Source organism: Mustelus asterias, chromosome 8 (assembly GCF_964213995.1).
Source record: "Mustelus asterias chromosome 8, sMusAst1.hap1.1, whole genome shotgun sequence".
NCBI lineage: Eukaryota > Metazoa > Chordata > Chondrichthyes > Carcharhiniformes > Triakidae > Mustelus > Mustelus asterias.
In genome coordinates, this window is record NC_135808.1 from 19,118,224 (window position 1) to 19,141,569 (window position 23,346).

General features: G+C 43.6%; 1 protein-coding gene across 2 annotated transcripts in view; it reads left to right on the top strand.

Moving 5' to 3' along the window:
* The window catches only part of abcf1 (ATP-binding cassette, sub-family F (GCN20), member 1), a 68,306-nt gene that overhangs the window by 28,020 nt on the left and 16,940 nt on the right, over positions 1-23,346 (top strand). For both annotated transcript variants that reach the window (XM_078217472.1, XM_078217474.1), the window contains exons 12-19: positions 737-850; positions 4,646-4,768; positions 7,828-7,928; positions 10,639-10,724; positions 11,523-11,662; positions 17,061-17,209; positions 18,017-18,100; positions 20,401-20,525. In XM_078217472.1, coding sequence (XP_078073598.1) covers positions 737-850; positions 4,646-4,768; positions 7,828-7,928; positions 10,639-10,724; positions 11,523-11,662; positions 17,061-17,209; positions 18,017-18,100; positions 20,401-20,525 — 922 coding nt within the window. The remainder of the gene's footprint in view (positions 1-736; positions 851-4,645; positions 4,769-7,827; positions 7,929-10,638; positions 10,725-11,522; positions 11,663-17,060; positions 17,210-18,016; positions 18,101-20,400; positions 20,526-23,346) is intronic.

A 23,346-nucleotide genomic window follows, 5' to 3' on the forward strand; every position in this document is an offset into this window, starting at 1 on the left:
CTCTCCTTGACACTCAATGGCATTACCATTGCTGGATCGCCCACCAACATTGTGGGAGTTACTATTGACCCCTGCCCCCTCCCCAAGCCACACACCGTCTGACTTGGAACTATATTGCTGTTCCTTTTCTGTTGCTGGATCAAAATTCTGGAACTCCTTAACGGCACTGTGGGTGTATCATGTGAAGTTCAAAAAGGCAGCTCATGTTCACCTTCCCAAGGATTCTTGGGAATGGGCACTTAGCAGCGATGCGCTCATCCCATGAGATAAGTTTTTAAAAAAAGACCCATTCTGCACAGATAACTGTAAGCCAAGGTGGCCCTAGCTCGACAAGCAATGGGAAGCTTATCTTGCTCATGCAGGTATGCTTTGTGGTTGTAGTAGTTGAACTCCAGCAAGTATCCTAAACATTTGGGAGTTTCTAAGGCCTTAACCCTGCTAAATGGGCCTAAGCAAACTGGACTTTGGTTCATATTTAAAGAGGAATTGTGTACTACAGAAACTGGAGGATTGCCCAGCAGCTAGAGGTTTTCTGCTCGTGTCAGTCAGTTGACCAAAAAAATGTTGCCTGCGGGCTTGGGCCAGGTGTGCTTTCACCTCTGTTTGAACTGAGCTAAGACAGAAGGGTGATTCGTGAACTTGGTACAAAATGTGAAATTGTTTTAACCTCATAAATTGAATCTGTTTGTCTGCTGAAACAAGAGGAATGATGTTTTTGTACTCCCTAATAATGCAGAGTGAAGAGGGGGATGATGAAATGGAAGTGGATGAAAAGACAGAAAAGGAGAAGGCAGCAGATGACAAGTTTGCTAATATGAGCAAAAAGGAGAAAAAGAAACTCAAGAAACAGGTAAGAACTAACAACGCTTTTTTAAGGTTTCTCAGCAGTATCTGAAATGAAGCAGCACTGTTGGAGTGAAGAAGAGGGATCATTTTGGTCTAGTGGTGCCATTTTGTTGTCCACAGGGAGGTTCTTTTTGTACTTTGCTGTCCTCGTGTCATCTGTAAGATTGAATTATTCGGTGCGAGATGCTTATGATCTAAAAGCAAAACTAAGCTCTTATCTAAAGCAAGCATTCAGGTTTGCCTTTACTTTGGGAGCTGATGTGCTTCTTCACACCTTTTTGTGTGCTCCAAAGATATCTGGCTCTCCATCCATCATGTTTACCTGTCCATCTCATTCTATGATTAATAGAGGCAGCAACAGATTACCATCTCTTGGCGGTGATGACCTATAATGATAGCTATAGGCCTCAGGCTCGCCAGGGATTGTGTTGCATTATTGTTGACACTTAGCACCTTCTGTTATCAAACTACTGTGTTCTCCAGTAGCTTTCCCCTGGAATATTTTGCTAAGGTTTGATAGGCTTTTGGTTAAACCATTAACATTTTTCTTTAAATACAAGGATGGTGGTAACTTCCATGGATAAATATTCCATACCTGTGGAATCTTGCTGAGTGTGTTCTGTTAAATGTTACGGTTGTCATCATGAACACTGTTCCCTGTAAGTTGCAAGCTACAAGTCCATGCGGCCATCTGGAAGAGACCAGTTAGGCCACCCAAATTGTTTGTTCCCTTTATGATTCGGAGTTGGCACTATGCAAAGAAATTAAAGATCTTGAGGTTAACAATCGGATGACCCGGTGTGAATGGTTTGATGCCCCCAGAAATGGATCTGTCAGAAGTTCAGTGTGTTGACACTGATTTTACTTTGGCCACAGTCATAATTTGAGCTGTTCCTCATGCGGCACAAGTGGCCACATTTTTCCTGGCCCGTCTTCAAGTGATTGAGGATTGTCTAGATTTTCCACGGAAGGTTGAAACCTGGCACTTCACACTGTGGCGTCAGTTGGCAGGTTGCAGTTGGTGATGCATGCAGTCAACCTGGAGGTGGGGTTCACTGCAGTTTAAGGTGTAGGGTGTGTTCCAGCCAGGGCTGTGGGATTTCAGTTGAGTGTGTGGGTCTTTTTGTTTTTGCAGAATCTCTGTTAATGGGAGTATTTTGTTGACTGTCAGCCAATGGTGCTCTTTCACCCAATCACTCACTCATTCATTAAAAGACTAGGCTTTCAAATAGAACAGTAAGAAGTCTCTCAACACCAGGTTAAAGTCCAACAGGTTTATTTGGTAGCACAAGTAAGTGGGAGTCTCCCACTTACCTGATGAAGGAGCAGCGCTCCGAAAGCTTGTGGCTTGTGCTACCAAATAAACCTGTTGGACTTTAACCTGGTGTTGTGAGACTTCTTACTGTGCTTACCCCAGTCCAACGCCGGCATCTCCACATCATGGCTTCCAAATAGAACACAGTATTTGATTCCGTAAGAAGGGGTGTGCCTTGTACACGGATCCTTTTCTCGGCTCTCTATGACTTTCTGTGCTGAGAGAGTTGGTCTGGATGCTGCGCTGGGAAGTTTGGTCTTTTTAAAATGTAACTGGGTAAATGCACCATTTTCTGTCCCACCAGTGACTGACAGAGCAGTTTCAGCACTGATTGGAAGATTTGTGCCTGTGGTATCGTTCTGGTAAGATCGAGCAGTCACATTAAATGAACAGTCTCCAGCTTTTTGAACTGGAACCTAACAGCTTAGGTTGAGAGTCAGAAATTTCTACTTTTGCTATTTCATGTTTATATTTGCTTTACAACTTGTGCTTCACGTTGTCATGATTTTTAGTTGCACTTCATCAACATTTAGTGTTATAATTTCTAAGTCGTTATTTCCCATTCAATCCTGCTAAGACAAGGGTGAGTGGCCAAATACATGGCAGATGTGGATAAATGTGAGGTTATCCACTTTGGTAGCAAAAGCCGAAGGCAGATTATTATCTGAATGGCTATACATTGACAGAGGGGAATGTGCAACAAGACCTTGGTGTCCTCGTGCACCAGTTGCTGAAGCTAAGCATGCAGATGCAGCAGGCGGTGAAGAAGGCAAATGGTATGTTGGCCTTCATAGCGAGAGGATTCGAGTGCAGGAGCAGGGATGGCTTGCTGTAATTATACCGGGCCTTGGTGAGACCACACCTGGAATATTGTGTGCAGTTTTGGTCTCCTGATCTGAGGAAGGATGTTCTTACTGTGGAGAGAGTGCAGCAAAGGTTTACCAGGCTGATTCCTGGAATAGTGTGATTGACATATGAGGAGAGATTGTCAGTTAGGATTATATTCGCTGGACTTTAGAAAGATGAGGTGGTATCATAGAAACCTATAAAATTCTAACAGGACGAGGCAGGGTAAGTGCAGGAAGGATGTTTCTGCTGGTGGGGGAATCCAAAACAAGGGGTCACAGTCTAAAGAAATGGGGTAAACCTTTTAGGTCTGAGTTGAGGAGAAATTTCTCCATCCAGAGAGTGGTAAGCCTGTGGAATTCTCTACCACAGAAAGCAATTGAGGCCGTACAATTTTATGTTTTCAAGGAGTTGTTTGAAATAGCGCCTGGGGCTAAAGGGATCAAAAGATGGGGGGGTGGGGGGGGAGGTTCGGGAAATAGGAACAGGTTACTGAGTTGGATGATCAGCCAGAATCATAATGAATGGAAGGGCTGGGCTGAATTGCCTGCTCCAGCTCCTCTATTCTCTGTTTTTCTATGTTTCAAACCTCAGCTTTGACTGCAGTCAAACTCTAGGCGCTACATGTTTCTGTGGAATGAGTCTCTCTCCCAATTCCCTTGTCGCCTTACATGTGGAAAAATAAACATTCAACTGACCATGGGCTTTTCTGGCAATAATTTATCTAGTAAGAAGTTTAACAACACCAGGTTGAAGTCCAACAGGTTTATTTGGTAGCAAACGCCACTAGCTTTCGGAGCGCTGCTCTTTCGTCAGGTGAGTGGGAGAAAGGAGCAGCGCTCCGAAAGCTAGTGGCGTTTGCTACCAAATAAACCTGTTGGACTTCAACCTGGTGTTGTCAGACTCCTTACTGTGTTTACCCCAGTCCAACGCCGGCATCTCCACATGATTTATCTGTACAGATTGAGTATTTTTTATCCTTAAATCCAGAAACAGCCACTTTTTGTTGAACCTCATCGCCCTTGGAACACGGGAAGTCAGGATATTTGCACAGTTTACCTTGAGTTTTGTAGTGAAATTGTAAAAAAAAACCCTTACAGGTACTCTCTTTGTTATTCAGTGACACACCTTGTTTTTCTAGCCATCATTTACTTTCAATCATAACTGGCTTGGGCTATAGTCATAAGGTTTATACAGGGTATCTGAAAACCAAAATTATCTGAAATGCAATCGGCTCCAAGGATTTCTGATAAAGGATACTCGATCTGCAGTACTTTCTTTTCAATGTAAATTAAAAATGTTTGAAATATAATTTTGTTTCTGTTGGGTTAGCAATGGTTGTGAATGTTTAATATTGTATGGTGCATCTGCAGAGACCTATTAACACCCTCCTGTGTTTTCCGTAAGATCACTGTTGCTGATCTCTGGCTTTTCAACAGCTCAGCTTCTTCACTTGATGAACAGCGGGCATCATATTTCAATTTAAATTGGCAATTTCCCAGACTGGGTGGAACCAGTGAAAACCATCCAAGTGGGATTGTTTTAAGAGACCGAAAGAGTTCCAGGCAGTATTGGCATGTTGACAATTGAGGTGTTTAACTTGTGCTCATTTTTTTTTTCTCTTCAATTTCTTTCCAGATAGAATTTCAGCGCCAAGTAGACTCACTGAAAGCTTCGAATGATGCTGAGGGCGACTTCTCTGTGTCACAAGCCGAACAATCATCAAGACAGGCCATGTTAGAGAATGCATCAGATATCAAGGTGCTTATTGTGGAGTCCTGACTTGGGCATGTTAGTTCTGGTTTTGACCACATGGAAACATCAATATTAGTTTAAGATTTTGAGTTGGCACCAGGCGGTACTGGGTTGTGTCCCAGTTTCCTGCCTCAATGATGGTGTGGTGGCCAGAATAAATTGGCCCTGAAAGTCTTAAATTTCCACATCCTGTGCTTAATCATTTGACAACACTTGTGCACTACAGTGCAGTGACTTTGGTTGGTCGGTTGGTTAACGTCACATGATGAGTACAACACCTTTGCAATGTTGCAATCTCTGAGTACAAGTGTTATGTTAAATTGTGCACTCAAATTTCCTTGTGTGAACTTCAGACTCACATGCCTTCTACAGAGAGACAGGAGCATCACAAACTGAGCCAAGCTGGTGAAAACTCTGCAGGAGTAGACAGTATGACCAAGAAAGGAATAGGAAAATTGAGCAATTCCTTTTTGAGTTTTTTTTGTACGTTCATTCTAGTACAGTCGTGTTGCTCTGAAGAAGCCAAGACCAGCACAAAGCTCCTTTTACAATTAGTGGCCTGCTGAGTGCACAAACGTATAACTTTGTTTCAACTGCCAATTATTAAGTGCACTTATGATTGCGTGTGATTCCATTCCTCTTCAGAAGTCTCATGTTATGTTGTTGCCCGGATGTAAATCCGAGCTTTTGGATTCAGGGGTCCACAGGAATACTCCATTGTTTGGACTTGTCTTTCATTTTTTCTCCTAAATTGCTACCCCTCTCCCAGTTTTCCTCCCGCTTCTCAAGCCTGCCTAATATGGTACATGATGTGGAGATGCCGGCGTTGGACTGGGGTAAACACAGTAAGAAGTTTAACAACACCAGGTTAAAGTCCAACAGGTTTATTTGGTAGCAAAAGCCACACAAGCTTTCGAGGCTCTGAGCCCCTTCTTCAGGTGAGTGGGAATTCTGTTCACAAACAGAACTTATAAGACACAGACTCAATTTACATGAATAATGGTTGGAATGCGAATACTTACAACTAATCCAGTCTTTAAGAAACAAAACAATGGGAGTGGAGAGAGCATCAAGACAGGCTAAAAAGATGTGTATTGTCTCCAGACAAGACAGCCAGTGAAACTCTGCAGGTCCACGCAACTGTGGGAGTTACAAATAGTGTGACATAAATTCTGATTCTAGGATCGCATGATAAAGACTCAGGAGGAAAAAAGCAGAAATATTTATGTGAAATAGTGTGACATAAACCCAATATCCCGGTTGAGGCCGTCCTTGTGTGTGCGGAACCTGGCTATCAGTTTCTGCTCCAAGTTTATTTAAAGAGTCGCGGAGCAGAAACTGATAGCCAGGTTCCGCACACACAAGGACGGCCTCAACCGGGATATTGGGTTTATGTCACACTATTTCACATAAATATTTCTGCTTTTTTCCTCCTGAGTCTTTATCATGCGATCCTAGAATCAGAATTTATGTCACACTATTTGTAACTCCCACAGTTGCGTGGACCTGCAGAGTTTCACTGGCTGTCTTGTCTGGAGACAATACACATCTTTTTAGCCTGTCTTGATGCTCTCTCCACTCCCATTGTTTTGTTTCTTAAAGACTGGATTAGTTGTAAGTATTCGCATTCCAACCATTATTCATGTAAATTGAGTCTGTGTCTTATAAGTTCTGTTTGTGAACAGAATTCCCACTCACCTGAAGAAGGGGCTCAGAGCCTCGAAAGCTTGTGTGGCTTTTGCTACCAAATAAACCTGTTGGACTTTAACCTGGTGTTGTTAAACTTCTTAATATGGTACAATCAGACCAGGAAGGAATGTCTCCAATCAGTAGGTGAAAACTGACCATTGAAACACAAGTACCCTAATCCTTACAGTTTATCATCTAACTGCGTTACTTCTGACTGGTGAGGGGTAGTTCCGGATGGTTTAGTTTAGCAGCTATCTCACGAATTTAGGATTATACGTCATTTCAGTCAGTGCGGCAGTGACCACAGCAGTTGGATATAGTCACATTCAATTTGGCAGTTGTGGACAGGGGTATAACTGACGACCTGTTGGTGAACCTAGGGACAGTAGGGTAGCACTGGTGCCTCACAGCATCAGAGACCCGGGTTCGATTCTCGGCTCAGGTCACTGTTTGTGTGGAGTCTGCACGTTCCCCTTGTGTCTGCGTGGGTTTCCTCCGGGTGCTCTGGTTTCCTCCCACAGTCCAAAAGAAATGCTGGTTAGGTGCTTTGGCCATGCTAAATTCTCCCTCTGTGTATCTGAGTGTGGCGACTGGGGGATTTTCACAGTAACTTCAGTGTTAATATAAGCCTACTTAATAAGTAAATTTCAAAAAACTAGTCTGGTGACTGCTGCTAGAAAGTGTTTTGCCAGATGCCAACAAGCTTATAATTGAGTTCGGCTGTGATTTTCCCCCTTTAGATGAATAGCTTGTTGATGCCTGCACAAAAGGAGATGATTTCAACAAGATCTTGCAGAGCTCTGGGCATCTGTTTAGTGTCTTTCAGGAGCTGAAAGTTAAAGTTTTAAAGTTTATTTATTAGTGTCACAAGTAGGCTTGCATTAACACTGCAATGAAGTTACTGTGAAAATCCCCTAGTTGCCACACTCCAGCACCTGTTCGGGTACACTGAGGGAGAATTTATCATGGCCAGTGCACCTAACCAGCATGTCTTTTGGACTGTGGGAGGAAATTGGAGCACCCGGAGGAAACCCACGCAGATACGGGGAGAAACGTGTAAACTCCACACAGACAGTGACCCAAGCTGGGAATCAAACCCGGGTCCCTGGCGCTGTGAAGCAGCAATGCTAACCACTGTGCCATCCTTAAAGGAGGAAGTTTGAAAAAGAACACAATTATCAGCCAATTAAAAAATGTCAGTAGTGTCTGTTTTCACCCAGATGATACTTGAGGAAGGGTGTTGGATTGATGTAATGTTTAGTGTGAAGTGTGAATGCGTTTTGCCATTATTGCAATTGTTGCTGTTTTACTCAAAGGTTTTCTGCTGGGATCTCTTGTCTTTTTTTTAAGTGGAACTGCATCTCACTTTTTTTCAGCTGGAGAGGTTCAGCATCTCAGCTCATGGGAAAGAGCTCTTCATCAACGCTGACCTGTACATTGTGGCTGGGAGGAGATATGGTCTGGTCGGACCAAATGGGTAAGTTGATAAATAAGTCTCTCTTCATTCTTGTCCTACTTTAAGGATCTTAACCCTTCATCAGCCTTTTTTCAGTTTAATATTAGTTCACTTCTTTCAGTTTAATAACAATGCTTCACTTTTGTTATTGGGTTTCAGTGAAATTGTACTGTGTTTTCACTTGATGTTATACAGCAAGTCCTCGCTTTAAGTTTCACTGTTTTAAGTCATTTCGATTGAACATTTGTGTTTTTAATGGGGCGTTGTTTGAATTTAGCGTTGTGGGTTTACATGAACATAGTTTCATGCTTGATCTGATGTAGAGTTGTGTGACCTGATCAGTAACATTTTGGTGCGGCCTCTCCCGCTCGCCACCTCTCCAGCTTTGCGGTTTACTTCAGTGACCACCCCAACCCCACCCCTTCAACTCAAAGCTGCTTTCACTCCCTAGGTAGCTTTAACTGAAGCATTGGCTCTAATGCAAAAATCTCATTCGCTTAATACCCTTTTGTTTAAAATTTCGCTTTTCAGGAATCCAAATGCAATGTTAAGCGAGGAATTAATGTATCGTGCTCACGTATCTGCATTTTCTGTATTTCATTGCAATGTTTACCATTATAGAGTTGGGTAGAATATGGAGACATACTCATAATATTTGTCTTTAGGGGAAACCTATTTTGATGCACTGTCAATGAGTAGAAGTAATTTTCCAAATGGCATTTGAAGCCCTCATCTTCCTGATAACACAAAGTTACTTGTTATCATTGCAGAACTCATTTCACTTTTTGTTCCCATCCCCAAACACCTCCCCCATTATCTCTTCCTCACTCCTGGCTAAAATTCACTTCTGCAGATATTGATGCCTCCCAGATCCCTTGTCAAAGTGGCCACTCCTTGTATAAGCTGAGTGGAATATTGTGTTTTGTGAATTTCTGTTGAACTGATGCCCGTGAGGTGACCAGCTGCATTAATCCGAGTGGCCTCTGTGAAATTGAGCCTTTTGTGCAGCCACAAATTTACCTTGTTGCAGTGTATTCAGGATTAAATACCCATGCTCTGAACATTGCTCACAATTATTCAGAGGCTCCTCTTGCAGTGGAGTTTTAGCTAAAATGTTCACTGCATGTTGTGCGCAGAATGACATAGGTTTACATTGCATTGAGCCGAGCAGTTTCTTCTTTGGGATGCAGTTAGTAAATGCGAGCCTTTGTGCTATATAATCCCTGGGAGTGGAAGACTGTTTGATGTACTGATTTCAGACTTAAACACATTATCCAGAACTTGCGTGCAATTCTAAGGCAATCCTTCATCAGAAGTGGTGTCTTTTAGATGAAACCTGGAAACCAGACCCTACCTATCGTCTCGGGTGAATGTGAGAGGCTCTGTGTCGTTATTGGAAGAGCAGACTCCGTCGTAGATCAGAATTCTGTCTAATTCGACCTTGAATATGTTTAATAACCCAGCACCCTGCACTGACCTCCATGGAAGAGAATACTAATGACCTTCTGAGAAAATAAATTCCTGCTCATTTCCATCTTAAATGGGAGACCCATTATATTTAAACTTTGCAGCCTAGTTCTAGGTGGTTCCCCCCCTCCCCCAACCCATGCGCGTAAACATCCTCCCAGCATCTAGCCCTCAGAATCTTTTATCTTAAACTAAAATCACCCCTCATTTTTCGACATTCCAGTGAGTCTCGGCTAACCAGCTCAGGAAACAACCTAGTGAGCTTTCTCTGAATTGCTTCAATGTGATAAGGAGACCAAAACCGTACACAGCACCCCAGATTCAATCTCACTAAGGCCCCGTACGGCTGTAGCAACACTTTCGCACTTTTATACTCTATTTCCCCTTACAATTTTGTCAATATTCCATTTGCTTTTGTAATCATTTGCTGTACCTGCATGTGATTGATGTACCAGGACACTCGGGCCCCACTGTACTGCAGTTCTGAAGTCTCCCTCCATTTAAACCTTTTTTTTAGTTCTTCCTGCCAAAGTGGACAAGTTCACATTACACTTCCTTTGCCAAATTTTTGCCTACAGAATCATAGAATGTTTACAACACAGAATGAAGCCATTCAGCCCATTGTGTCTGTGCTGGCTCTCTGCAGGAGCAACTCAGCTGGTCCCATTCCCATGCCCTTAGTAGCCTTGCAAATCTTTCCACAGATGTTTAACTAACTCCTTTTTAAAAGTCATGATTAAATCTGCCTTCACCATGCTCTCGGGCATTCCATTCCAGATTCTAACCACGAACAAAAGAACGCCCCCTCCCTTCTTCCCTACACAAGAATGAGGTGGTCTGTGTGGAGCGGATTCTGGTGTGCAAGTATTTCTGATGGGACAAGCACATCTGAAAAATAAGTATATAAACTAGAAGAAAAAAGGAAAAGACCTGCTGAGTGCATGCTATGAACGCCAAAAGTCTCGCTGTAAACCAATCTTCCCTCAGCTGTGCTGCAGCACTACACTGTCCTTCCAAAGTTTTACGGAAGCCACTTGGAACATACTAAAGTACAAACAGACAAGTAACGACCCTCATGTCCGTCTGCCCCGTTTTACATCGTTGCAATACTTTTGTGCGTCACAGTATACACGTCCTACATCTGGTGATCCCTCTTAAGGTGCATGGCCTCATCAGTAATGTTCTGTGCATTGGGCAAACAGACCGTGTATAAGCAGTGGCCTCTTTAAGTTAGAGATATTAACATCATACCTTCTGTTTACAGCAAGGGTAAGACAACACTGCTGAAGCACATCCAGAACCGAGTGCTGAACATTCCTCCCAACATAGATGTGCTGCTCTGTGAACAAGGTAAGCCAAATTTGATGGATCGATTCAATTTCAGTGGTCGTGTAGCAAAGGAGGGCCCTGCTCTTGACTGCTATCAGATACTACTACTGGAAAGTGCACTTGGGTGGTGTGGATGATACAGTCTGGTTATCATTACATCCCTTTCTCTTTCCAAAAAACTTGGGGCGGCACGGTAGCACAGTGGTTAGCGCTGCTGCTTCACAGCTCCAGGGTCCTGGGTTCAATTCCCGGCTCGGGTCACTGTCTGTGTGGAGTTTGCACATTCTCCTCGTGTTTGCGTGGGTTTCCTCCGGGTGATCCGGTTTCCTCCCACAGTCCAAAGATGTGCGGGTTAGGTTGATTGGCCAGGTTAAAATTGCCCCTGAGATGCGTAGGTTAGAGGGATTAGCGGGTAAATATGTGGGGGTAGGGCCTGGGTGGGATTGTGGTCGGTGCGGACTCGATGGGCCGAATGGCCTCCTTCTGCACTGTAGGGTTTCTATGATTTCTATGGGTCGCACTGTAGCTTATCTTCGTCTGTATTAACCAGTCTTGACATTGTGTGGATCCCGCAAACCTTTGCTACCAAAGTCTCTTGTCTAGATCATTTAAAATGTAGTGCTTTCCCGACCAAGAGTCCTGACTCATCACACCACTCTATCCAGCATTCTCATCATTTAAACAAGCTTGGCAAAAGCGTGTGTTATAGAGGGTGGAATAGATATGGCATGCAGTGAGGAAGGAGAGGTATGAGATACTGTCGTGTTGAAAAGTGATCCATTGAGCTAATGACCTTCTGGGGCCCTCTCTCTCTTTCAGAGGTAAGAGCTGATGACACAGCAGCAGTCGATGCTGTTCTGAAAGCTGACATGAAGCGGCTAAAGCTGTTGGAAGAAGAGCGACAACTCCAGGCTCTTTTGGAGAAGGGAGATGATCGAGCTGGTGAAAGACTGCAAAAGGTGAGCATTGACGTTTCAGTTAACTTTTTAACCCCTTCGTCGTCATCTAACTAATGTAACAAATTATCACTGAACTGCCGCAACGTGCATCGAAACTACAGCCCAGTCCATGTTTGTCTTTCACACAATCTACCGTGCTGCAAATGTCTTGTCAATCTTGCTGCGGTACAAGCAATTAAATATAACGTGCAGCAGTGCATTCAATCCAGCTGGTTCTTGTCACTGTTTATGCTTCACACAAACTACCCACACATACTTCATCTAACTCTATCAGCGTCATCCCCTGTTTCTTCCTCTTGTGCTCATCTAGACTCCCTTTTAACACAGCCTGACAATTTTGAGACGATGAAGGTAGAGCTAGGGATTGTCAGCACACCCATGGAAACTAATGCTGTGTTTTTTGGATGATGTTGCTGAGGGATGGTATGTGCTATAGAAATGGGGAGGTGGTGGGTTGATCCTTGGGGGCCACCAGAGGTAATAGTTGATTTGATTTGATTGATTATTGTCACACGTATTGGTGTACAGTGACAAGTATAGTTTCTTACACGCTGTACAGACAAAACATACCGTACATAGAGAAGGAAAGGAGAGAGTGCAGAATGTAGTGTTACAGTCATAGCTAGGGTGTAGAGAAAGATCAACTTAATGCACGGTAGGTCCATTCAAAAGTCTGACAGTAGCAGGGGAGAAGCTGTTCTTGAGTCAGTTGGTACGCGTCCTCAGACTTTTGTATCTTTTTCCTGACAGAATAAGGTGAAAGAGAGTATTCCCGGTGTGCGTGGGGTCCTTAATTATGCTGGCAGCTTTTCCGAGGCACTGGGTGTAGACAGTGTCAAAGAATGGGAAACTGGTTTGAGTGATGGACTGAGCTTCATTCACGACCCTTTGTAGTTTCTTGCGGTCTTGGACAGAGCAGGAGCTGTGATACAACCAGAAAGAATACTTTCTATGGTGCATCTGTACACATTGGTGAGAGTCGTAGCTGACATGCCGAATTTCTTCAGTCTCCTGAGAAAGTAGAGACATTGGTGGACTTTCTTAACTATAGCATCGGCACGGATGGTCCAGGGCAGGTTGTTGGTGATCTGGACAGCTAAAAACTTGAAGCTCTCAACCATTTCTACTTCATCCCCATGGATGTAGCCAGGGGCATGTCCTCCACTGCGCTTCCTGAAGTCGATGACTATCTCCTTTTTGTTGACATTGAGGGAGAGATTATTGTCGTCACACCAGTTCACCAGATTCTTTCTCTTTCCTGTACTCCGTCTCATCATTGTTTGAGATTCGACCCACTACGGTGGTGTCATCAGCAAACTTGAAAATCGAGTTGGAGGGGAATTTGGTCTCGCAGTCGTAGGTGTATAAGGAGTATAGTAGGGGGCTGAGAACACAGCATGGTGGGGCACCAGTGTTGAGGATGATCGTGGAGGATGTGTTGTTGCCTATCCTTACTGATTGCAGTTTGTGGATTATGAAGTCTAGGTTCCAGTCGCAAAGGGAGGAGCCGAGCCGAGCCCCAGGTCACTGAGTTTGGAGATGAGTCTCGTAGGAATAATGGTGTTGAAGGCTGAGCTGTAGTTGATAAATAGGAGTCTGACATCGGTGTCTTCGTTATCTAGGTGTTTCAGCGTTGAGTGTAGAGCCAGGGAGGTGGCGTCTGCTGTGGACCTGTTGGGGCAACAGGTGAACTGTAGTGGATCCAGATAGTCTGGGAGGCTGGAATTGCTTTGTGCCGTGACTAACCTTTCAAAGCACTTCATAATGATGGATGTCAGAGCCACTGGACAATGGCCGTGAAGGCATGCTGTCTGGCTTTTCTTCAGTACCAGGATGATGGTCGTCATCTTGAAGCAGATAGGGACCTCAGATTGGTGTGAAGAGAGGTTGAAGATGTCTGCTAATATCCTTGACAGTTGGTCCACGCAGGATCTGAGTGGTCATCCGGGTCAGTTGCTTTCCGTGGATTGACTTTTGAGAGGACTGTTCTGACATCTGCAGTAGTAACCTTGGATACAGGTTCATCCAAGGCATCCGGGGTGGAGGGGCATGCTGTCGCTGACCTCTTGCTCAAAACGGGCATAGAATGCATTGAGCTCATCGGGGAGGGGTGAATTGGTGCCGACGATTCTACATGCCTTCATCTTGAAGCCTGTTATCTCTTGCAGACCTTGCCATAATCGGTGGGAGTCCATGTGGCTAGCCTGGGACTCTAGCTTGGTCCGGTACAGTCTTTTGGCATCTTTGACGGATCTCCATAGATCTTATCTGCTTTCTTATATTGATCAGGGTCAGCTTTCTTGAACGCCTCAGACCTGGACTTCAGCAAGCAGTTCATCCATGGTTTCTGGTTGGGAAACCCACGGGTTTGCTTCTTTGATGTGATGGTGGGAGAGTGGGAAGAGAAGCCATTGAAATCCTCTGACTGATTAGGCAGATAAGAATGGAACCAGGTGTTACGTTTTGGCTGTTATGGCGTCGTCAAGAGATTTCACATTTTGTTAGAAACAAAAGGAATTTATTGATGAGTGAAATTTAAGTACAGGAGGTTTATGCAGCACCAAGGCTGCCTTGGGGCAGAGCCCAGTTCTACATGCTTACAACATGGTTCCAGCAATGAAATCTTTGAGAAATCTCTCTCTCTTTTTCTGGTGTGATCACTCGCTCTTGGTTCTCATTGGTGCCTCAAGTCAGGTGGCTCACTTCTGTACTATCTTAAAGTGACAGACACCACATACACAACATCAGGAGGATGTTGGACCCATCCATCTGGATGTTGGAAGAAGGTGGTACGATCAACTATGTCAAAACCTCCAGTCAGGTTGAAGAGGGGGAGGAGAAATTTATTTGCCTTTGTCACAATCATGTAGGATATCATTTGGGACTTTGATAAGTACTGTGGCAGGGTCTACCCTACCATACCGCTTTGTAATCTTATTGAGTTGTCCATCGGTCTTCTCTTTAAAAGAGAAATGAGCCTCAGTGAGTTCAGTGTTTCCTGAGAGGTATCTGACTGGGTCGGCTTGTTTGGGATAATACCTCCATGTATGTACTGGGGTGTGAGTCGATGGTTTGTCAGGAGCCACAGTTTCAGCCAAACTCTATCAAAGGCAATTTCACACTGCTGCAGTGTCCTGTCGATGTTCAGCCAAAATACATTTGAGAGTCAGTTATTGGCCTGTGGTTCAAAAGTCCCTCTGTGACTTAAGCACATAATGAAATGGCGGAAGGACTGCCACATTGTCATAGATGCCACACTTGGGAAGAGATTTTTAAATTTGTTAAATTTGTAATGATGAGAGTTCAGATTAGCTAAAGGGCCACCTTCATTCTATGGGATTATAACCAGTCATTCAGGGGGAAAAAGTATTGATTTACCAAATATTTTTCTGAGATACTGGTTTTCTTTGACCGGTGTCGTCTTGTCTGCAGTTACTTAGTTTGCAAATGGTTTTATTGAATTGTTTTGAATGGAGAGGAATATTGGTGGACTAAATACCATTTTATTGCAATAGGAGTAGAAGATTCTGTTAGTGGCTTTCTCTAGTTAGTGACTCGAGAAAGCCTTTCAGGGGGCAGCATGTAACTTTGAAGATTGAGGTTCAATAGGATCTTTTGCATCCAAATTGCCTTTTCAACTTTCCCCTGCCTACAAGCTTCCTATTATATAATGTTATGACTGGGTTGGGAGGAGTTTGTGGATTATCTAGCTCCATTACTCAGGTTGTACCACGAGTTTAAAAGTTTAATTTATTCATAAAATGTCCAATTGTATACCTTCACTCCGGGCATCCAGAATGAGAGAGACTTTAATCAGGGTCCTTTCAAGAAACTCAGACTGATCTATTATCATACAGTAAGAAGTCTCACAACACCAGGTTAAAGTCCAACAGGTTTATTTGGATTCATGAGCTTTCGGAACGCTACTCCTTCCTCAGGTGAGTGGAGAGGTAGGTTCACAAACACGGCATATATCTACCTCCACTCATCTGATGAAGGAGCAGTGCTCCGAAAGCTCATGATTCCAAATAAACCTGTTGGACTTTAACCTAGTGTTGTGAGACTCCTTACTGTGCCCACCCCAGTCCAACGCCAGCATCTTCACATCATATTATCAAACAAGTTTTTATAACAAGTTGCAAGAACTGCTTAACACAAGATTGTAATCTCAAAGTATAACATAAGAACTAGGAGCAGGAATAGGCAATTCAGCCCCTCGAGCCTGCTCCTCCATTTAACATGATCATGGCTGGTCTCATCTCGGCCTCGAGTCCACTCTCCTGCCTGTGCTCCATAACCCTTCAACCCATTCCTAATTCAAAATCTGTTATCTCCTCAAATTTACTCAATGACCCAGCATCCACCGCACTATGATGTGGTGATTTCCACAGATTCAGAGAAATAGTTTGAGAGAAGTAGTTTCTCCTCATCTGTTTTAAATTTGCGATCCCTTATCCTAAAACTATGACCTCTTGTTCTAGATCGCCCCACAAGAGGAAGCATCTGCTCTTTATCTACTTTGTCAATACCTCTCATCATCATATACACCTCAATTATATCTCCTCTGTCTTCTAAACTCCAGAGAGTATAGGCCTAAACTGCTCCATCTCTCCTCATAAAACAAACCCCATATCTCTGGAATCAAGCTAGTGACTACTTACCTCTGAAAACTTTCCCAGCACGCACAGGCACTCGAACAAAGGACACCAGTAGTGAAGGTAGTATCTGCAGAGATGGGTGTTTAAAAAAACTTAAAAGTTTGCAGGGTTTGGCACCTTCGACCTGAGAAGACAGGCCACTGGTCCCAGCAGATGCCTGGAGGTTCTCGGCGTGGAGGACTACATAAGCTGGATCAATTATTTTTGTCTCAGCTTTGCAGGTTTCCAAATGCAGACTGGTTTCACTTGGATGAGGACTCTCTGGCCACAGGTTGATAATCCTACATGGGATTTCAGGCAAGACAGGGAGAGTCTCGTCCTCCTCGGCTTATTCCCAATAAAGACTGAGTTCAAAAACACCAGGTTCAAAAGCTTAAAACCTGCCATGTGATTGCTATAGGTCACTATCCTTTGCGTTCTTTCAGTTTTTCTTCCTCCATCAATTAAAATGATTGCAGTTCAAAGCTAAAGAGCAGCTTTGCTTCCTCATGTACCGTACTGGTCAGATGATTTCTTGAAAGGGGCATCATTCCTCCCAGTCCAAAGGTGAACTTATGATATTTTTGTGGAAAAAAAAAATCTAGATCAGCATCTTCAGGTCCAAATAATACAATGTCCTTCCAAATTTTAAAAGAAAAATCTAGTTTGTTGAGATATGATTTTTCAACAGTAGGTCACATGCTGTGTCTTTTGTGAAGCCGACCTTGCTGTAAGTGACTACCCTCTTTGCCTCTCTGTAGGTATATGAGGAACTGCGTGCTACCGGTGCTGCCGCCGCGGAAGCTAAAGCCCGTCGTATCCTTGCTGGTCTGAGCTTCACTCCTGAGATGCAGAATCGAGCTACCAAGAAATTCTCTGGAGGCTGGAGAATGAGAGTGTCACTGGCACGGTGAGCACAAGACGACTAGAGGAGGAGTGGTGGTAAATGATCATGGAATGAATGGTACATGCTGCGAAAGATAAGGAGCTGCTGCCTTCTTGATAGAGGGGAAGGACCCTCAATTCAGGGGTGGGTGAAGCTTATAGGAGAAGATGAGAGAATAGTGATTGCCTTTGTAGGGCCTGATGAGGGCAGAGAGAGGATAAGGGACTGCCTTTGGTTTATGATTTTTTTTTAAAAATTCATTCATGGGATGTAGGCCAGCAATTATTGCCCATCCCTAATTGAACTGAGTGTCTTGCTAGAGGTCCTTTAAGAGTCCACCACGTTGCTGTGGATCTCGAGTCACATGTAGGCCAGACCAGATAAGGATAGCAGATTTCCTTCCCTAGAGGACATTAGTGAACCATTCGACAATACCTTCATGGTCATCATTAGACTTCTAATTTCAGATGATTTCAAATTTGACCATCTAGGTGGGGTTTGAATCCGGGTCTCCAGAGCATTACCCTGGGTCTCTGGATTGCCAGTCCAGTGCCAATACCACTACGCCACCGCCTCCCTTGTGGATGGGAGCTGTATGAGGATAAGTGCTACCTCTGGGATGGGGAGAATGGATGCAGCAGGTAGAGAAGGACTGTCTCGGTATAGTGGAGGATAGAGGCTGAAGACTTCACTGAACAGCTGAACCAAATACTGTGCAATTTTGCAGCTTAATGGTTTGAATGAAAGGACAGCGAGAAGTCCAAGAACAAGGTTTGCCTCACCTGTTGTCTTTGTGCCCACTTCCTTACTATGTTCCTTTGTACATTACAGAGCCCTGTTCATGGAGCCCACATTACTGATGTTGGACGAGCCCACAAACCACCTGGATCTTAACGCAGTCATTTGGCTCAACAAGTATGTGTGATTTTGATAATACGGGTTCACAATCTGGCATGTTTTGAATTTTAAACTCGAAATTCACAAATCCCTCCAAACTCTGATCAGCTTTCCATGAACTTTGTGTGGGAAGCAATGAATCTTTTTTTTAAATTTTAAAGTTTAAATGTTTATTTATTAGTGTTCACAAGTAGGCAATCCAATAGCTCTAGGCACAAGAGCAGGCAAACCTACCCATTAACATCTTCAGACTGTGACCAGAATTCCATAAAGCTGATCCCTAATCTCTCCAGGTGACACTTCACTGTCACGATGTTTGGTTTATGTTTAAAAGTTTAAAGTTTATTTAATAGTGTCGCAAGTAGGCTTACATTAACACTGCAACGAAGTTACTGTGAAAATCCCCTAGTCGCCACACTTCGGCACCTGTTCGGGTACACTGAGGGAGAATTTAGCACAGCCAGTGCACCTAACCTGCATGTCTTTTGGACTGTGAAAGGAAACCAGAGCACCCAGAGGAAACCCTCGCAGACACTGGGAATATGCAGACTTCACAAAGACAGTGACCCAGGCCGGGAATCGAACCCGGGTCCCTGATGCTGTGAGGCAGCAGTGCTAACCACTGCCACTCATTGTAGACTGAGGACAGAGGTTGCTCCAGAGTTATTGGTCATTTTTATGGAAGTCAGTATGTGAATTGACTTCACACCAGTGCAAAGCAGCAGTAATGCTCCATCCTTTCTATCTCAGTTGAGCACCTGCAGTCAAAATGATTACAGGTGATATTGAAGATGGCGCCGGAGAGTGGCGACTTCTTGCAAGCTGTGCCCAGCATATCCTCTAATTCTATTTTTTTACACTCGTTCTGTACTTTTAAAACTTTATTCTAACTCTTTTTAAAATAACAACGCAGACTTTTGAATGAACCTACCTCGTATTAAGTTGATCTTTCCCTACACCCTAGCTATGATAACACTACATTCTGTGCACTCTCCTTCTCTATGTACAGTATGTTTTGTCTGTATAGCATGCAAGAAACAATACTTTTCATTGTATGCTAATACATGTGACAATAAATCAAATGAAGTCAACCTCGCTACTGGAGCTGTTTCTACATGACAGAAATAGAGAATTTGAACCTTGTACCTATATAGCTATTCAAAACTCTTAATTTTAAATTGCCAGCACATAGAAAGAATGTTCCCAATGGTGGGGTGTCGAGAACTCGGGTCATAGTTTGAGGATAACGGGTAAACTTTTTAAAACTGACGTGAGGAGAAATGCCTTCATCCAGAGGGTGTTGAATGTGTGGAATTAATTCCCACAAAGTAGTTGAGGCCAAAACATTGTCTGATTTCAAGAAGAAATTAGATTTAGCTTTCGGGGCTAAAGAGATATGGGGGGATCAGAATATTAAATTCGACGATGAGCCATGATCAAAATGAATGGCGGAGCAGGCTCGAAGGGCCGAATTGCCTACTCTTGCTTCTACTTTCTATGTTTTGTTGAATTAGTTCGATTTACAACTCCTGTAAAGAATGTCTTCTGATGGTTGTAATCACTGGCCTTTTGCTTCAGATATCGAAGTAAACTGGTGATTTGCAGAGCAAAGCAAAATTGGGCAAGGACAGCTAATCTCTGTCAAACTGATTCTAACAGTGATTCTAAGGGCGGTACGGTGGTTAGCATTGCTGCCTCACAGCTCCAGACCTGGGTTCAATTCCTGGCTTGAGTGGAGTTTGTGTGGAGTTTGCACATTCTCCCAGTGTCTGCATGGATTTCCTCCAGGTGGTCCGGTTTCCTCCCAGTCCAAAGATGTGTAGGTTAAGTGGATTTACCAAGGTAAATTGCCCCTTAGTGTCCCAAGGTGTGTAGGTAAAATGGATTAGCCATTGGAAATGTGTGGGATTACAGGGTTAGGGCAGCAGTGATATTCTATCAGAGTTGGTGCAGTTTCGATAGGCTGAATGGCCTCATCGGCACTGTAGGGATTCTATGACTTCATCGGTATTCCCACACAATCACCTTTGCATCTAACAAGTCGGATATTTTGGTGCAATTTAAATTATTAAAAAATCAGCCAGTTTCATAGTGTCAGTGTGTAGGTTTGGTAAATTTTCCTGTTCCATTGCCCTTCCCCATACTAAGGGCACAGAGAACAATAATAATACTTTTGAGATCCGGCATGGGAGTCGGCTGAGGGGCTGGTTTGTATGACTCGGTAATTGACTGAATAATGAATTTACCCACACAGCCCATCTGAACTGCCTCTGATTATTTCCTTCGAGTTGTACTAACCGGCTGCCTCTCATTATCAGCTACCTGCAAACCTGGAAGAAGACTCTGTTAATTGTATCCCACGACCAGGGCTTCCTGGATGATGTCTGCACAGATGTCATTCATCTGGATGCGCAGAAGCTCTTTTACTACAGGGGGAACTACAGTAAGTGGAACTAGAACAAGGATGTTGGGAATTGCAAGTTACGAGAAATGGTTAAGATTGGAAATGGAAGAGGCTCAGAGGTGATCTAATTGGAATTTTCAGAAGGAATTTGATTAAAGTAAACTAAAACAATTTGTTCATGTGGTGAAAGATTCAAATTCCAGTCACCGCAAGTTAGGAGTAAAGAGCTTACAAGTGAGAGGAAACGGTAAAGGAATTTGTTCATCCAAAAGAGAAATGTTGTTTCAAAATTGCAGATGAGTGTTAGAAGCCTGGAAACAAATACTGACGATGCTGAAAGAAAGGTGGATAATGCTGGAAGCACTTTTCAGATCAGAAAGCATTTCAACTCTTTCTCTCCCCAACAGATGCTGTGTTTTTAGTATTTTTCCTGTTTAGCTGTTCGATGTTCAACAACAAGCTAGATAATTCTCCCTTTGGAATTGGTTACTAAGGAAGGGCATTGTCGCAGGCAGCATAAATACTTTATATGGAGTGGGGACAAGGCACAATTCATTAGCCATTTGGCAAAGTATGTGTGATTCAGCAATGGATGAGATCAAGATCAGGCTGGATACAGCTAAACAGTCTGCTTACAGTCTCTATCACGTACAAAAGAGATTTCTAAAGGCCCAGCGAGCCTGTTCCCCATACAGTATCGGAAACATTGGTTAGGCCACATTTGGAATGCTGTGTCCAATTCTGGTCACCACACTACCAGAAGGATGTGGAGACTTTGGAGGGAGTACAGAAAAGATTTACCAGGATGTTGCCTAGTATGGAGACTATTAACTATGCGGAGTGATCGAATAAACTGGGATCGTTCCGCCTGGAAAGACGGAGGTTGAGGGGCAATCTGATAGAAGTTTATGAGGGGTATAGATAAACAGTTGGAAGCTTTTTCCCAGGGCAGAAATGACCATCACAAGGGGGTTCAAGGTAAGGGGGGGGGGGGGGGGAAAGGTTTCAGTAGAGGTGTGCGGGGGATGTTTTTTACACAGATGGTGGAGGCCTGGAATGCACTGCCAAGGGAGATGGTTGAGGCAGAAACGTTAGCGACATTTAAGATTTATCTCAACAGGCGGGGTATAGAGGGATACAGGTGGTTGGTCGAGGTAGGACAACGTGATCGGCACAGGCTTGGTGGGCCGAAGGGCCCTTTTCCTGTGCTGTACTGTTTGTTCTTAATTGCCTTGTGCAATACATACCCTCTCCTTTCAACGACAGATAAACCCAAGTTAATTTGTTGAGTGGGGAGGGAGACCCCCTTAGGCATTTGAAATAGAGGCAATCTCATTGATCCTGATTTATAATACAGGTTACCTATGACCTGTGCTAGGTCCGGCCAGCAACGTAGCATGTAAATGTGACTCCTGGTCCTCCCTGGACTAGCCAGGTGAAATTCAGTCTGCATGAATACAGTCCAGACTCTTCATTATTTAACAAACCTCAACTATATCATCCTCAAGTCTCTGCTTCTCCAAGGGATAAACACAGCTCTTTTTTTAAATTCTTACATGGGATGTGGGCATCACCGGCTGCATTTGTTGCCCATCCCTAATTGCCTTGCACTGAGAGGGCATTTAATTTTATTCATTCGTGGGACACTGGCATCGCTGGCTGTCCAGCATTTATTGCCAATCCCTAGTTGCCCGAGGGCAGTTGAGTCAACCACATTTCTGTGGCTCTGGAGTCGCATGTAAGCCAGACCGGGTAAGGATGGTAGATTTCCTTCCCAAAGAACATTAGTGAACCAGATGGGTTTTTACGACAATCGGCAATGGTTGTCATCGGTAGATTCTTAATTCCAGATTATTTTTAATTGAAATCAAATTCTGTCACCGACCATGGTGAGATTCAAACCCGGGTCCCCAGGACATCAGCCGAGTTTCTGGATTAATAATCTAGCGATAGTACCAATAGGCCGTGGTATTCAGGTGTTATAAACCGAAGTTAAACTTCAAGGCCGTCTCATTCTAAAGTTTTAATATATCCTGCTTTGCAAGAAGGCCTGAATTGGCCACACTATTATAATTCAGATCTGACCAGGATCTTGTGCAAGCACAAAATCGCACTTTTTTGTTACGTATTGTCTTGTGTATACATCTAGAACCCTGTTTGTTTTAACAATATTTTTCGATGTCTTAACTTTTTGAGGAGGTGATCGGGTGATAGGGTCGTAAAGAGTGCCTTTGGTACATTGGCCTTTATAAATCGGAGTATTGAGTATAAAAGTTGGAGTGTTATGGTAAGGTTATATAAGGCATTGGTGAGGCTGAATTTAGAGTATTGTATACAGTTTTGGTCACCTAGTTACAGGAGGATGTAAATAAGGTTGAAAGAGTGCAGAGAAGGTTCACAAGGATGTTGCCGGGACTTGAGAAGCTGAGTTACAGAGAGAGATTGAATAGGTTGGGACTTTATTCCCTGGAGCGTAGAAGAATGAGGGGAGATTTGATAGAGGTGTATAAGATTTTGATGGGTATAGATAGAGTGAATGCAAGTAGGCTTTTTCCACTGAGGCTAGGGGAGAAAAAAAACCAGAGGGCGTAGGTTAAAGGTGAAAGGAGAAAAGTTTAAAGGGAATATTAGGGGGGGCTTCTTCACGCAGAGAGTGGTGGGAGTGTGGAATGAGCTGCCGGATAAAGTGGTAAATGTGGGGTCACTTGTAACATTTAAGAAAAACTTGGACGGGTTCATGGATGAGAGGGGTGTGGAGGGATATGGTCCAAGTGCAGGGCAGTGGGACTAGGCAAAAAATGGTTTGGCACAGACAAAAAGGGCCAAAAGGCCTGTTTGAGCTGTAATTTTCTATGGTTCT